This window comes from Odontomachus brunneus, unplaced genomic scaffold (genome assembly GCF_010583005.1).
Source record: "Odontomachus brunneus isolate Ranch 3 - 2012 unplaced genomic scaffold, Obru_v1 Obru_scaffold_043, whole genome shotgun sequence".
Lineage (NCBI taxonomy): Eukaryota > Metazoa > Arthropoda > Insecta > Hymenoptera > Formicidae > Odontomachus > Odontomachus brunneus.
The window spans coordinates 1,590,838-1,605,675 of record NW_022639493.1 but is presented as its reverse complement, the minus strand read 5'-3'; the positions used below and the strand labels follow the sequence as shown (position 1 = coordinate 1,605,675).

Here is a 14,838-nt window from a genome sequence, read left to right as displayed (position 1 = left end):
GAGAGAGAGAGAGAGAGAGAGAGAGAGAGAGAGAGAGAGAGAGAGAGAGAGAGAGAGAGAGAGGGTGAGATGAGAGGGACAAGGTCTAAGCAGAAGCGAGCAGAAGAGGGAGTCTTAATTAGACTCGTCGGAAAAATTAACGCAGTTCTCTCGAAACAAACTGGCAGCGCTCCAGATGCCTCGCGTCGCTGCGCTTCCGCGGCAGCGGAAAAGCGTCGCGCCGACCGATGCAATCTGCGGAGTGGTCCGCTGTGATGCATCCGGCGGTCGTGCCCCGATGAACTTCTTCTTTTGTGCTCTCTTTCTCTCTTTCTGTTTCTGTCTCTTTTTATCTTTCTTCTTCTCGCGATTGTAATCGAGATGGGTGCTCGTTGACTCGCGATGCGCTTATCTCAACGAACCTTGCTTCGCGAGATCTCGACGTTTTCGACGGATTTTGAGCGGAAACTGCAGCTCACATAGAATCAAACATCCAAGATCCACAAAACTACCAAAAAATTCAAGCTCATATCGAAATTTGAATCCTACGTTTGGCCTAAACTTTCTAATATTTTTATGTTCTGAAAGATAAGTGTATGTTTAATACACATAGAAACTGAACGTTCTTGACGTCTTTAAATGACAGAAAACACATAAAATATTGTAGTTCCTAAAGAGGGCCTAGCTAGCTAGTTCAATAGAATCGAGAATGGTTGACATAGATAGGCTTCACAGTACCAAAGTAGAGTGAAATACTTAATTATTGACTCCTTTAGTCAATGACTCTCTAGAATAATTTAGTTTTTTTTGCGATCAATGGCGGTTGTTCACAGTTTTTGTTTCAGTGAAGTCGCAGTGAAGTTTTTTTCGGAATCATTGAGTGCTAGCAAGAAGTTTAAATGCAATACTGGTTGCATGAACAACCCAAATTCTTTCTAGAGTGTCAATGACTAAAGGCATATCAGTAATAGGGTTTTTTTACTTTAGACATTAAGTGGAATATTAAAATCACAGATAAGATAAAAATTTCGACTCTGGTCTTTTAAAATAATTTTGTACTTATTATATATGTTTTACAAATGAAATATTCTGTCTTGTCTCCTTTGCTAAAGTGCGCTATTTTTCCCTCCCTATATAGCAGCGATTTCCTCCTTCTTTCTCACCTCTATAAGCACAGGCGCGTTTTACCGAAGATTTAACATCCGCGACACTCGTGAAAACGTGCAATTTCACGCGTAATCCACCTCACTCCCTTTGGCTTTCGTTCCGTTTCCTCACGCAAATTCCGTGGGCCTTTTTTAGCCGACAAGTCGATAGGTTGACGATGCGCATGCGCTATACCGCAGGAAAAATCGAGCGAGCATCGTCGGTAAACACTATAAATCAGCTTAATCCTCGCGTCGAGCGAAACGAAAGGCTTGGGGAGGGGGAAGGGTGTGCTCGCGTTCGCGTGAATGTGGGTTAACGAAGGCGAAAAAGGAAAACAATTTTGGCGTCAGCATTTCGGAATTTGCAGTCGACACGACGCGATGTCGTCGAATAAAAACAGCGTGCGTTGCAACGGAGCGAAACTGGACGAGTTTCGGCATGGCGACCTGTGACCCAGGAAACCACAAAGCACGCGAGCTGTGTTTAGAAAATAATGTTGAACACTATACGTTAAACAACATCATTTTCACAATGTTAGCGGTCTGGGATATTGAAATTAAATTTCGCTCTCTTGATTATATTTTAGCTGAAAGAAGATAAGCTAAGACACATTATTTATTTATTTTCCTCTTGATATAAGTAAGATAATATCTATTTTACATTTCACTAACGTTAACACATATGAACGACACTCGTTTTGCTTCTGTATCTATAGGAGACAAAATAATGTAAACACTTGGAAAACACTATATTGCTTTATTAAGTTAGCTTTGTAAAGTTTTGGAGGAAATGTTTTTGTAGAAACAGGGTTTTCAAAGTGGATATTGAGTCTACTGTCACTTTTGTTGCAATAATTCTGTGTTCCTTAGCCACAATCATTATTAGTGTTCGACGGTCCTTGTCTGTCAATTTTAGTTTTCACCAATGAAGTCTTGCCATGCTTTAGAGATGCAGTCAAAACTGTTGCTTTTAAAATTACATAAGTTAGCTGTAATGGTTACAGATACTTCTGCTAAATAAGCCTAACGATTTATCTTCTTTGGAAGTCTGACAAATCACTCATTTTATGCTCGTATTAACCTCTGCTGAACACAACGTATAATATACTAGCAAACAAACTAGAAAATATAGACAATGAAAAGAGAAACGAAAGCATCTTTTGTTCTCGCAACTTGTGTTTTGTTAGTGTAGCCAATATGCAAAAAGAATATCCATGCAATACTGGTGTTCACCATTATTTTGTCTTGCACATATTTTAATTCCACCTACGATATATGCAGCAGCATATTTTAATTCCACCTACGATATATGCAGCAGTTTCGCTGGTCGCGGGTATCGCGATTTCCTCGTAATCGCGATCATAAGTCGGCACGCGTCTCCTGGCGAAAAAGGCACAGGGGACCGCTGTGGTCGAGCTGCCCGCCTCTATCCCGGTAAAGTGTACGATTTAGTAAACGCAATAATAACGCGCTCTGCGATCTCGGCATACTGAACGTATGCGTTCTCGGAAATCGCGATGCACCGCGGGGTGAGCGCGTCGTTGGCGCGAAACGCGAGGAAGAGAGGATCGGGAGCACAGCACGGCACGTGATCGTTTCTTTTTTTCTGCTTTCAGGCGTAGTCGGAGCTCGGAACCTCACGATGGAGTGCCGCAAGGGTCGACGGAAAGGAGCACCGATCCTCGGCGGGCTGCTGCTTGCGTGGCTCTTAACCAACGGCTGTGCCGTCGTCGCGCGAAATATGGGTGAGTGCGAGAAAATATTTACGATTCCGGACCGCGGTTCCTTGCCGCGGGTAAACCCCCTCGAGAGACCACCCCCCCTGTCCTCCACATCCTTGCGCCAATTAAGGGGCCGGCTACAACGCGCGCGCGTGGATATTTACGCGCGACGCGCACCCCGCTCGGAACCTTTCTCTCGCGGAGGCGCGACTCGCCGCAGGCGGAAGCCAGTTTTGCATCCCGGCGCCTTTCGCGTGCTCTCTTTAACCTCGCGCCGCGAAGAGAGCACGTTTTAAATTTTCACGTCGCGACCGAGCGCAACCGTCGCCAGCGAGATTGTTCCGGCCGGCTTTGTTTCGGGAAATTAATGGGAGACGGAATTTCTTTAAAAGGGTCCTTTATTATAAAGTGAAACGCGTCGGGGTATTTGTGTAGTGTGCAAGGGAAGTGTGAGATGTGTTAATTAAGCGGTAAGCGGAGAGATTACCGGCTATACGGGATTTCTGTGGCACGGAGCGTAATCGGAAGTTATTCCCCGCTATCGGATATTAAGAGTCAATAGAAATGGTTTTGAGACAAGTGCACTTTCTAAAGTATAATCAGTGTAATCTTCAACTGACGCACTAGATGATTATTATTTAATATGACATGCGCGCGTAGGGGAGACCTGATCTAGTTGTCTCAGGAGCCATGTGTGTTATTGTGTGTTTATCGGAGAAGGAACAGTAAAAACGAAATTGCAAAACGTCCTTTTTAGAACATTTAGGCACTTTTCCTGAATTCCATTAAAATCACTATATTATTACAGCTAAAAAAGAAGAAAAATTCACTTAGGAACAATTAAGAGTATATTTTCGAGCGTCTCAAAATTTGGCACTAATACTTTTCATCATGAATGAAAAAAACATAAATAATGTATTATTGGTTAGAATGAAGTTCCCTGCAAAAATGTATAATACACTGTTTCGGGCATATATACACACATATAATAAAAGTAATTTTTGTTCATGAAATTATTAAAATAGAGTATATTGACGAATGGGTTAAAGTTGTGCAGTACTTAAGATTCGTCAGGACTGTAGCGATTTATCGCACATGAAGACTCCGAAACTACCAATCAGGATATATACTATGTGGCCAACTTATCCCGAGTAGAGAGCCAACCAACCCCGAGTAGATAACCGTTACTTTAAAAAATCACCAGAAATATTGAGATCTCGCGGAGATTCCGAAACTACTAATTAGAATTTATATTATGTGGCCAAACAATCCCAAGTTGATAGCCAACTTGCCCCGATACCTGAGTTGGATTCGCCACTATTAAAAAGAATCGTCATAATTATGGAGATTGGAATTATAATGCATATTATATTACCAATTTTCCCCGAGTCGATAGTCAACCGGGGAGAGTTGGTCACTACTTTAGAGGATTGCCAGAACTGTGGAGACCTTGCGGAGACTCCAAAACTACTAATTAGGATTCATATTATGTAGCCCACTTATCCCGAGTTAGTAGCCAATTTGCTCAAATTCGGCCACTACTAAAAAGGGTTGTTAAGACTGTGGACACTCCGGTACCGGAGCAAGTTGGCATCTGCTAAAAGGATATATTACATGACCAACTTACACCGAGTCGCCAGGCAACTTGGCTTGTACTGGAAGCAAGTTCCACTACTTAGAACAGTCGTCAGGATGTAGAGACTCCGGAACTATTAATCAGAATATCACATGGCCAATTTATCTCAAGTCGCTAGACAGCTCAACCCGTATCTAGTAGACAAGTTGGCCATATTATAGCATATTCGTATTTTAGTTATTTAGTTTTTCTTTTAGTAAAAGAAAAAAATATAGTTTACAGGATCATTACGGACAAACATATAAAAAATTGTCTCTATCATATCTGTACAGTAAATTGCAACAATTATTTGAAAATTATAATTTTAAAGTTCTGAATAATGCATTATATGGTTCCGGTCTCCCGTCTATGTGACCGCCAATGTTATTGAAACTACGCGTAACCCATTATTTCCGAGCGTAATTGCGCTTCTTTGCGTCTGGTCGATATCCGGTGAGTCGTCTATGTTAAAAAATTGTGCTTGTGTCTTTTCACGTTACTCTCGTCTTCAGTTCTCGTCGGGAATCTAATTATAACATGATTCCCAGTCCCAGCGGCCGAGCATGTTCACCCGTAAATTTTCAACGGGGAACCAAAATCGTCTTGAAAGCTTTAATAAAAGGAAGGTGTAAGCGGTCGTGACGTGTACGCGCGCGCGCGCGCTGGGGGCGGTGTGGATCGTTGTTGCCGGTAAACCCCGGAAAACCTCGCGAGATGGATGGGAGGTTTCGGCCGGCATGTTAAGTCCGGGAACACACCGTAGCACGCTCGTAGAATTAAACCGTTCTCGTGCTAATTGATTTAGGAGATCTCCCGTCGCCGTGCGCGCGCGTGCGTGTGTGTTTCGTTGCAACACTGCGCGTGGTTCCTTCCTTTATATGTCCTTAGCGTAACAAGCTGTATGTGTGTGTGTGTGTGAGAGAGAAAGAAAGAGAGAGAGAATCCTACATTTTATTTAAAAAATTCTTAGGGTAGCCTTCTTTTGAATCGCGACTAATCCGAGTTTTAGTTGTGCTTATCTCGTATAATAGTCGCGTGAGGCATTAACTATCAGCTTAAGAATCGGCCGGTCGTATTTTATTAAACGTATAGCCGGAAAATCTGAACCCTAATCCTTTATAGCCCGAGTTATCGTCGACCTTTCCTTTCAGTTAATCTATATAAATTTAATTGCTTCATGATAACATCATGTAGTTTGCATTTACTTCGATATTTTCTAATTAATGCAATATATTTATATTAATATATTCGTATTAAAAATAATATTGACGTGTGTAAGGAATAATCGACGTAAACTCAACAGAGAATCACAAAGAATCGATAGAAAACTAAAAAAAGGAGGAAACGAAATCAATAATGTGGTATCTTCCCTGACTTTTTAATCAGCATTCTCAACGCTCCGATCACGTCTGCACTTTTGTCATTCTCTCGCCGTTCGCGCGCAGTATCTGTGCATTTGCGAGCGCGGGATGAAAGTTGGCGGAATGCATTTCGGGGCCCCGGCCGTTCTGCCGAAAAGAATTCCGCTCAGGCGCCGACGGCGGCGCCTACAAATTTCTCCCGGGACCATTTCCGCGCTCGCATATTAGCCCGGCTGTGCGCCCAGCTGCAATCTCCGACTACCGTGTAACTGATCGCGGAAGTTGAAGAAAAACCCGCATCGCCAGCCCGGGCCACGCCAGCCGGCGCGGCCCGACGAGGAAAGCGTTATTTTCTCTTCATAAATCCGGCACTTTCCGACGGGAACGAGAGCGCGCGCGTTCGAGCGAGCTTGCGATGTCGTCGTCGTCGTCGTCGTCGTCGTTGTCCTCGACATTACTGAACGACCGGGCGGTCAAACGTTAATCCTGAGAAACACGCCGGAATTTATAGCGTAAACGCGCGCAACGGTGTCCGTGCGAGTCTATATATAGAAACGTGAACCGAGAACGAACGATCTCTCTTGTAAAGAGAAATTAAAATGTTTTCTAGTGTTTGTAAAGAGAAAAGAAAGCAAATCAAGAGTCAGTATTTTTCACAATATTAAAAATGAATCAAATAGATGCACTATTAGGTTGAAGTAAATTGTAGTTAATTAACCTTTTAAAACCAGGTCATTAATCCCTCATTCGAGTAAAACGTTTTCTTTCATAAAATAGTCTTGAAAGACGTTTCCAATGAAAGGGTCCGAATAAAATTTACTATCAAAGAGTACGATTTTCTGAATTTTATAGCATAATTATATACAATCGGGAGCATTGAAAGCTAGTCTCCCCACTTCTCAAGCCGTCCCTTCCTACCTACTCAAGAGACCATCTCCTATTCCCATTCAAAACGAAAGCCTAGCGAATTTTTTAAACCTTTGTGTGTGTATCGCTGTGCTAGGGTAAACATTTGGCCTAGGTGTTTGCTGGGCATAGAAGAAGGTCTCAAGTAAATAAAGGGAAACGATATGGAAAGTGATAGGAGTATTCAAGTGAGTAGCTTTCGATGTCCCCGATTGTACATTTATATTCTCCGTATTGTTCCAGCTACAAAATTTAATGAATCTTGCAACCATAATGATGAATATAAAAACGTCAACCTTTAAGGTAACGATAAAAAATTCAGAAAATACAATTTGCTAATTTTTTTTCGTGAAAAATCTTACACAATTTTGAACGTCTGCTCTGATGCGTCTGATACTGCTCTATACGTGATTACTATATTGATTTTTTTAGTGTAATAAGCAACATTTCCCGGATTTTGAGCAGAGAGTAGAGCTCTATAGTTCGATAGCATATTAGAGAAATCACCTTGTCAATATAAAAATTTTGAAAAGAAGGAGTAGGTCCAAGATAAATTTCAAAGTGAAATATTTGGCGCATGTGTATGTTAACACTGTCGGACATTATTTTATTATTCTGCCATTCAAAATTATTCTAACATCTAGCGTACGGTTCTTATAAACCTTAAGATAAGTCTTTCTCTTAATTTGATTATATACCTCAATATATATCTCCAGCCTTTGATGTATAGTTTAAATCAAATTACACCCGATAAATCCAAATTAGGGCTGATCTCCTTCATGCGTAATTCTTTTCACGAGTGTTGACTGGCTGACTTATCGCAATTTATCAAAGATTCGCCTCCCAGTGTCAGTCGAGACGGTAGGTGTGGTACTTCTCGACGTAAACTAGGGGAAAGACGTGGAAGCGAAGGGCAGGAAGGAAGGGCTGGCTAGCACCCGATAGGGATAGAATTCAGTAACGCATTGAACACACGCGAGCATTAACGAGCGACCGGCAGTCTCGAGAGAAGCGATTTCAGAGCGGCGTGTTCAAGAGGGGTTGAGACACACAGGGGTCGAAGGGAGGTAAAACGGCGAAGACCCGCCGGTGAGTGTTGGAAAGCGAGAAGGAAAGAGAGAGAATCGTGTCCTCTCTCTATCCCTTCACGATTATCATACACCCCGTTGCGTCCAATCCATGCAACCATCGTCGTAGTTGCGTTTCCAGTGTTCTGCCTCCAGTCCCTTCCAGCTACTCCCTTTCCGGTTAGACGTACGTGCACGCACACGCCTACACACGCGCGCGCTCGCGTACGCACATACACGCATGAGCGGGAGAACCGCAGGAACCCAAACGATAGATAAATCAAAATCGCTCGCATTGTGCGCCCGTTGCCGCCGAGGCTCAGACGAGGCTTTGTGTGCCATCGAAGGTGGATAGAGATTTAGGACGTCGTGGAATCGATACCGCTCCTGCGACTGTTTTCCGCATGGAAAACGCGACGTCGCGATATAACTGCTTGCGATTCGGGCTGACGGAGAACCGGGAGGCGTCGCTCGCCTCTCTGTTGAATTAGATCCTCGTGTTTGGACGCGCACAGAAGACATATGGAGATGAGAGAGAAAATTAATTAGCGAAATTAAACATAGCGCGAGATGTCATTGGTATAGTCCTATTAACTTTGTCATGGAAGGTTATTACGTCCACTTTGACACGAGGTCTTTAATATCGAAGGAAATGAAAACCGAGCGAGAATTCATTATTCATTGCAGAAAAATTCATTATTTATTAGGGAAATATTGAGAAGCTCTCTCACATAGTTCATCGCTTATTCTATGAATGAGAAACGAAAATACAAGCTGTCACTCCTGCTTCTTCTCTTTCCCCTCTCTCTCTTTCTCTCTCTATCGCTTTGAAGAAAGTATATACTTGATATTTTAATCTGCTAAAACTATAAACTTTACTATAGCTGGTGCGTTAAAATTTTCGGCTTGGTGTCTTTAGCCCGCCACTCCTTTCTCCCCCTTCTTTCGCCACAGTCGAGTATACGCGCATTATTTCAGTTATTCAGCAATTAGTTTTTTAGTGCCGCTCCGCCCGTCATAAAACCGAAAATGATTCCTCTTAGCGAGCGTATAAATATGCCGGCGCTTCGAAAAATTACATGAAACCCCCGATAGCCGCCACTTTGTAATCCACCCTGATGGCCGTCGTAAAACGTTAGTTAACGGCGGGGAGGATGATCTCGATCGGGCTGACCTCGCGAATAACGCGCCGATAAAATTTGCAGCGGCGGCTATCGGCCGCGCGAAAGCGGCGCCGAAAGACGTCCACTCGCACGCAATTACTCGCGCGGCTGGCATAGCATTTTTACGGAGGGCGGAATTTCCGGCCCTCGTCGATCGACAATAAAGGCATGAGAGCGATCGCGCTGCTAGTTTACGGCGAAACGCTAAGCCGTTAGATTCCGATTGGATCATCAGGTGGAATCGTCGATCAAATTTTCATCGCTCGCGTGGATATCACGCGAAACATTTATTCCGAACGTAGGGACGTTCAGGTTACTTGGGTACTACAGAAAAAATAAACGGTTCCCAAGCGTGCATCGAAGATAAAGGGTTTTTCCTCGTTTATGTCATTTTCTTTATATTCTAATTTTGCTCACACATTAAACCCTGCACTTTCCATCAAACTTGAATGGAGAATCTCGAGGTATAATATTACTACAGGCTACTGTTTTTCGATGCTACAAATGATTAACTGAGCCATCATTACAGCACTTCAGTGAAAAGTACACTGACACTTTGGGGAGTGAGACGTCGTGACGTGGGCACTAATATATTTCCAAACGTGTTAAGTTATTTATTACACAGGATATTTATGATTTTCGTGCACGCGTTGGATGAAATTGCCGAGAATAAGGAAATACCGGAGTCGAAATTTAGAATCCACTTTAAAACCGGTATGGTCATGGTCATCCATTATCATTTGATAAATAATCATAACTTTATGAATCTCTGATTATATCCATTAACTTGTAGTGCTAATTTCACACAAGATATATGAGCAAGACATATACAAATAGCTGAATAACGGTTTGTGAATACGAATTTATAATTAATTATATTTAATCAAAACATCGTAGATAATTTATAACTACGAAACCGGCCTTTTATTCTCATCTGACTTCGCAAGTATTAAGATTTATTTTTCTAATAATACTTTTTGAGACGCGAGTTTTTACTTGGAATCTTTCAACGCTTTTTTCTCATTTCTATTTATTAATCTGTTTATTGGACCGAACGTGAATTCTTACTGTGGTGTTCTGTGGTGTTTACACAACTACTATCTCTAGTCAACATAACCTCAATATAGGAGGGACAGCAGTGAGTCAACATATGTAGCACCAAGATAGAACGTGTACAGTTTTTCTGGAGATTTTTTCATTTATCTTTTAAATTCGACCAAACCAGAATGCAAACGTTCAACTCAGGATTTAAAAAAATAATAAAGAAATTAATTTTGTCTCTATACGTATCAATTTTGCGAGTCATGTTGTGTCATATCGCGACATCACACACGTCTTCGTAACTTCATCGGGAAAATGTGGGCGAATTCTCGGCATAAATCATCATATGCCGCGCACGTTGATCGAGAAACGCTCACAGTTGATCAATTATTGCCCGCGAGACTTGGTAACTGTATTATCGGCCGTAATTGCCGTAAACGGTTGCCAGTCTACCTTGTATCTCTGCCGATGTTGCGGACCACCTGGGACATATACCGTGAGGAGGATCTCATCTTCTCTCCTCCTTTTCCTCCCCCTCCCCTTCTCCTTCTCTTCCCTGCCGTGCGCTGTACGATGACGAGGATTTATAAGCGCGGCAAAGGGGAGGCGCTGCTGGGCAATTTACGGCCTCCATTTACGTCGCCGTGCTGCATTCTGAGCAATTAATATTTACGCCGGATAGATCAGTAATCCTATTATACACTCGGCACAATATCAAGATAATAAGCATCGTGGACAGCGCGTGATTACAGGCTGCGCCGTGTTGGCTGCCCGAGGCGAGCCAAGTTTTTCTCCGTAAAGCTAAGATTTCTCGAAGAAAAACCCTCATGTTTCCTCTATGATCTCAGGGCGAGGTGTGTAAGTTGCACTATTCGAGAATACGCGAAAAAACGAAGACAACTGTGATACATTTTTGCACTATCGAGGTTATCTTCCAACTTTCCCCTAGCGAATATGAGATCTAATCACGTGAATCTGAGCGTTTTATTCATTGTTAGATATTGTATGGATGTAGTTTAGTCTATCATATTGCTACTGTGCATATTAAATTATTTTTAAAATAATCGACTGTGGTTGGTCAATTTATTACGGCTTAAAGATTAAAGCAAGGCTGTGGACAAAGGGTAATACATAGTAACGTCAATGAAGTGAAATCAAAAGAAATACGAATGAAAACGCTTGAATTGATGACTACCTGTCGACATCACACTTAGGTCGATATCTTTAGACAGTAACGAAATGCATCGGAAGGAAACGGAGTGACACGTTCTTCAGACACGAGAGACATTTCTTTCACCGTCTCTTGAACTATCGAACCACCTCGCACGTCCTAATTCCGATGCATTGTGATATGAACGAAATATCGAACGCGGTGTGTTATTTTTGTCGTCTCGTGACAAGCTTTGTTGTCGCTATCGGGAATCGCAGAAGTGAAATTCACGAGACGAAAGAAAGGAAGAGAGTAGAGACAGAGAGGGGGAAAGGGAGAAACTAGAACATCAGGACAGCACACGTGTCCTTTGCCATGGTAAAGCTGCGGAAAATCTCCGACGTTCGTGCAAGATAAGCAAAATAATTCCAGCGTCCATTGTTGTTTCGACGGTCGTTAACGCGAACGAACGGTCCTCGCTCTTATGGGACAGCATCGTGCCGACAAACGACCGGCCGAGCAACTCTCGGAACCCCCCGCGCGTCCTTCGTCCGAATTGACGACCTCTCTTACCACCTCACTCGCCTTCGTCCACCTAACCCGGAGCAGAAAAAGAGAGAGGACTGTAGCTCTCGTGGCGGACTTCTGTGTCGAAGATTTGTGGCACATCGGCAACACGCGGCGGCCCCAATTTACTGCGCATTACCTCGCCCGCTCGTCTCGCATTTTCCTTCGCGAACGTTATCCACCGTCGTCTTCTGCTCGCATTCTACCGCCATTTCCTTCCTCCCACCCGCCGTTCTTCCGGCCGGTATCCCGTCAGTTGCGCGATTTCTTCAACTTCTGCGCTCCCCCTCTTCGCCTTCTTCTCCTCCATCGCCCTTGCCTATTTGAATCTCAATTTTGCGACTCTCCGCGCATCTTCGCTGTGCTTCTGTATATTTTCAGTATCTTTCTTCATCCTGCATTTCTCCTTCTTGTGCCAACGTTGTAGTGCTTAGTGCTGTTCAGCGCTTCTTCCTTTCTCCGCCCACCAGATTTATTTCTTTCGCTTTTCGCCCCTTCACTCCAACTTTCTGTTGCCCATTTGTCTGTTTTCTATTTCCGATTCGTCCTAGCTCCGACTCGTTTGTTCCACCTTTCACTGTGCTCTCGTCCTTCTTTTCTTTCCCCTCCGTACAGCTTGTTCAACCGTGCGTCCCTTTGGTTTCCTTTCGCCTCTTTCTCAGTTTTCTCGTTTCCTCTTTATATTTATCTATTCTCATCCTTTTATTTTCCTTCAGAGTTTCCGCTTTCACATCTATCTGCAACACGTGGTTTTCCTCTTGCTTGCACTCGAGCCAAAGTTTGTTTATCACTCCTCGTCGTTTCACGGGATTGCAACGCGCGTCCCCGAAACCAACGTGTACAAACGGCGATCGCCCTTTCGCGTTATTTCTTGTTCGTAACCGCCGCTACGTAACTAATCTGATTCCCAACCACGTGCAAGCGCGGACCGCGTTCCTCTCTCTTCCTCCTTTCGTCCTTGTCCTCTCTCCCTTTTGCAACCCTCTCGCGCACTGTGTGCCCGCCGTGTTCAATGAGTTTCACGCGATCAGGCGCGCGCGGATCGACGCGACTCCACCTGTCTAAATTTAGACGGGCGGAAAGGTGGTCGTGCGCCGACAACCACTATAATGATTCGGTCGTCGACATGGTACTAAATAATTTAGGAAAGTAACGATCGATGAATTTCTCGATCTCGTCCCGGTGACTCGCCAAATAGGAAGGAATCGTCGCAAAATTATAACTGATTGATTCTTAACTCTTCACATGGCATACATCTTTTGGGCATCTTAATCTTTGTTTGTTTAAATTTTAATAAAAATCTCTATAAATTATAAATATATTTTTAAGTAGAATAAATTTACATAAATAAATGATCGTAAATATTCAATTAAGCATTTTATTTTATTGCGAATATAAAGAGAAACGCGCGCGATGAAAACCTGAATTTACATAAAAATTTGTTACTTTTTATGATATCGAAAATGACTTTAATGTGTCATGTATGAGGGTTAATTATGAATTAATCCTTTTCTAATTTTCTCTTAATTGTTTTTCAAAAGATTAAAAAATGGATAGTACTATATTACTATCGTTATTACGTCACTACTTTACTACTTTATTATTACGATTACGCTACTAATTATGAGTTAGGTATTTATAATTTTGCCTGCCTCACTTGCACCACTTAGCACCCTTATTCTTAATTACATTTTTCCTTCGTGCAAGTGCAACAAAATTATTATTACTATATATAACGATTCGCGCGTTTAGCTCTTATCCGTCCGTTAATTTCTCGTTTGGGTCTTTTATGAGCCGGGAATTACATGGGGAGACTCTCCCCATGTTAAATCCAGCACTAACATGGACCGCAGCGACGCGACACGCGCCAACCCCTCTCCCCGTATGGAAAGTGTCTCTCAGACCAAACGGTGGAACGCGGCCAAACGAAACCCCGCGTCCTCCCTCGGGCAAGAGAGCTTCGTTCTCTTGCCGCTCGCGTTTTCCAATTCGCACCGAATGGATCGGTCGCGCGGAAAATAAGAGATTGCCGTGATCTTCTCTCCATGCCGCTACGACACTACCGCTCCCGCTGGTAGCGATGGCTCTCGGGTTCAATCCCGGTTTCAATTTTCAAGCGAACCGAACGAAGTATGGATGTTTTTTGAGAGGGATCGAATCGAACGACAAAGCGCGCATGTTTTTCGCGAGCATGTAGTATGTATAGATGCGACTTTCCGAGATTTATTCCGGAGCGTTAACCGGTGTTTATGCCTCAAGTTTATAATAATCGTTTTTACTTTACAACATACAAGAATTATGTTGTACTCTCTGTAGCTACTTAGCCTACTCTTCGATTGTAATTCACCAGATGTTGATCGGGAAAGCGGTATGGTGAGTAATCATTTATATCAGTAAATTTGGCACGTGTATGTTAGATAAGGAAAAAGTATTAATACTTAGACACGTAATTCTAGATATTCTGATTGTTTTGGATTTTAAATATAGAAAAATACATACTGTGCATTTAAGTAAATACTTGCTTCAAGTATATCATAAGTTTATATATCCGTAAATCTATTATAAATTTTCACGTTATAATTATCAAATTTATTCAAAATATACATTTCGAATTCTAGTGAGTTTAGCATGCCAATCAAGAATATTAAATTAAAACAAAAGTTCAGTTTGCTTACTGAAGTAAGTTTGCTTATTTAGAATCGAATTAATTCTTTTGTTCGTTAAAATTTTGTAATATTTTTGTAATTAATTCTTCTTTTGAGCACATAATAATAAGCCTTTACAAAATTTGTTATAACTATATCTTAAAATGAATATAAAAGAAAATATTCTTTGTTGAAAATAAAAGAGGGAAAATAAATTGAGAAGTCCGTTTTTTTAGTAGAATGATATTTTTCTGTGTGTACTAATATTCAAACTGTCAATAAAAAATATATATTTTATAGATCTCTTCAAGAGTTTAAATATTCGTTTAAATATTTAAAGACTAAACCAATAAAAATGTCTATAGTTAAATATATGGTACAAGTATTATTGCTTTTAGTTTCGTATTACACACGTAATGATTCAGCACTCGCGTGTGGGGGTCAGCGCGTTTAAGCTCACACTATAAAAAATTTA

General features: G+C 42.1%; 1 protein-coding gene across 9 annotated transcripts in view; it reads left to right on the top strand.

The window, feature by feature from the left end:
• The window catches only part of LOC116844600 (latrophilin Cirl-like), a 682,731-nt gene that overhangs the window by 273,567 nt on the left and 394,326 nt on the right, over positions 1-14,838 (top strand). For all 9 annotated transcript variants that reach the window (XM_032816364.1, XM_032816366.1, XM_032816365.1 and 6 more), the window contains one exon: positions 2,744-2,872. In XM_032816364.1, coding sequence (XP_032672255.1) covers positions 2,770-2,872 — 103 coding nt within the window. In that variant the 5' untranslated portion in view covers positions 2,744-2,769. The remainder of the gene's footprint in view (positions 1-2,743; positions 2,873-14,838) is intronic.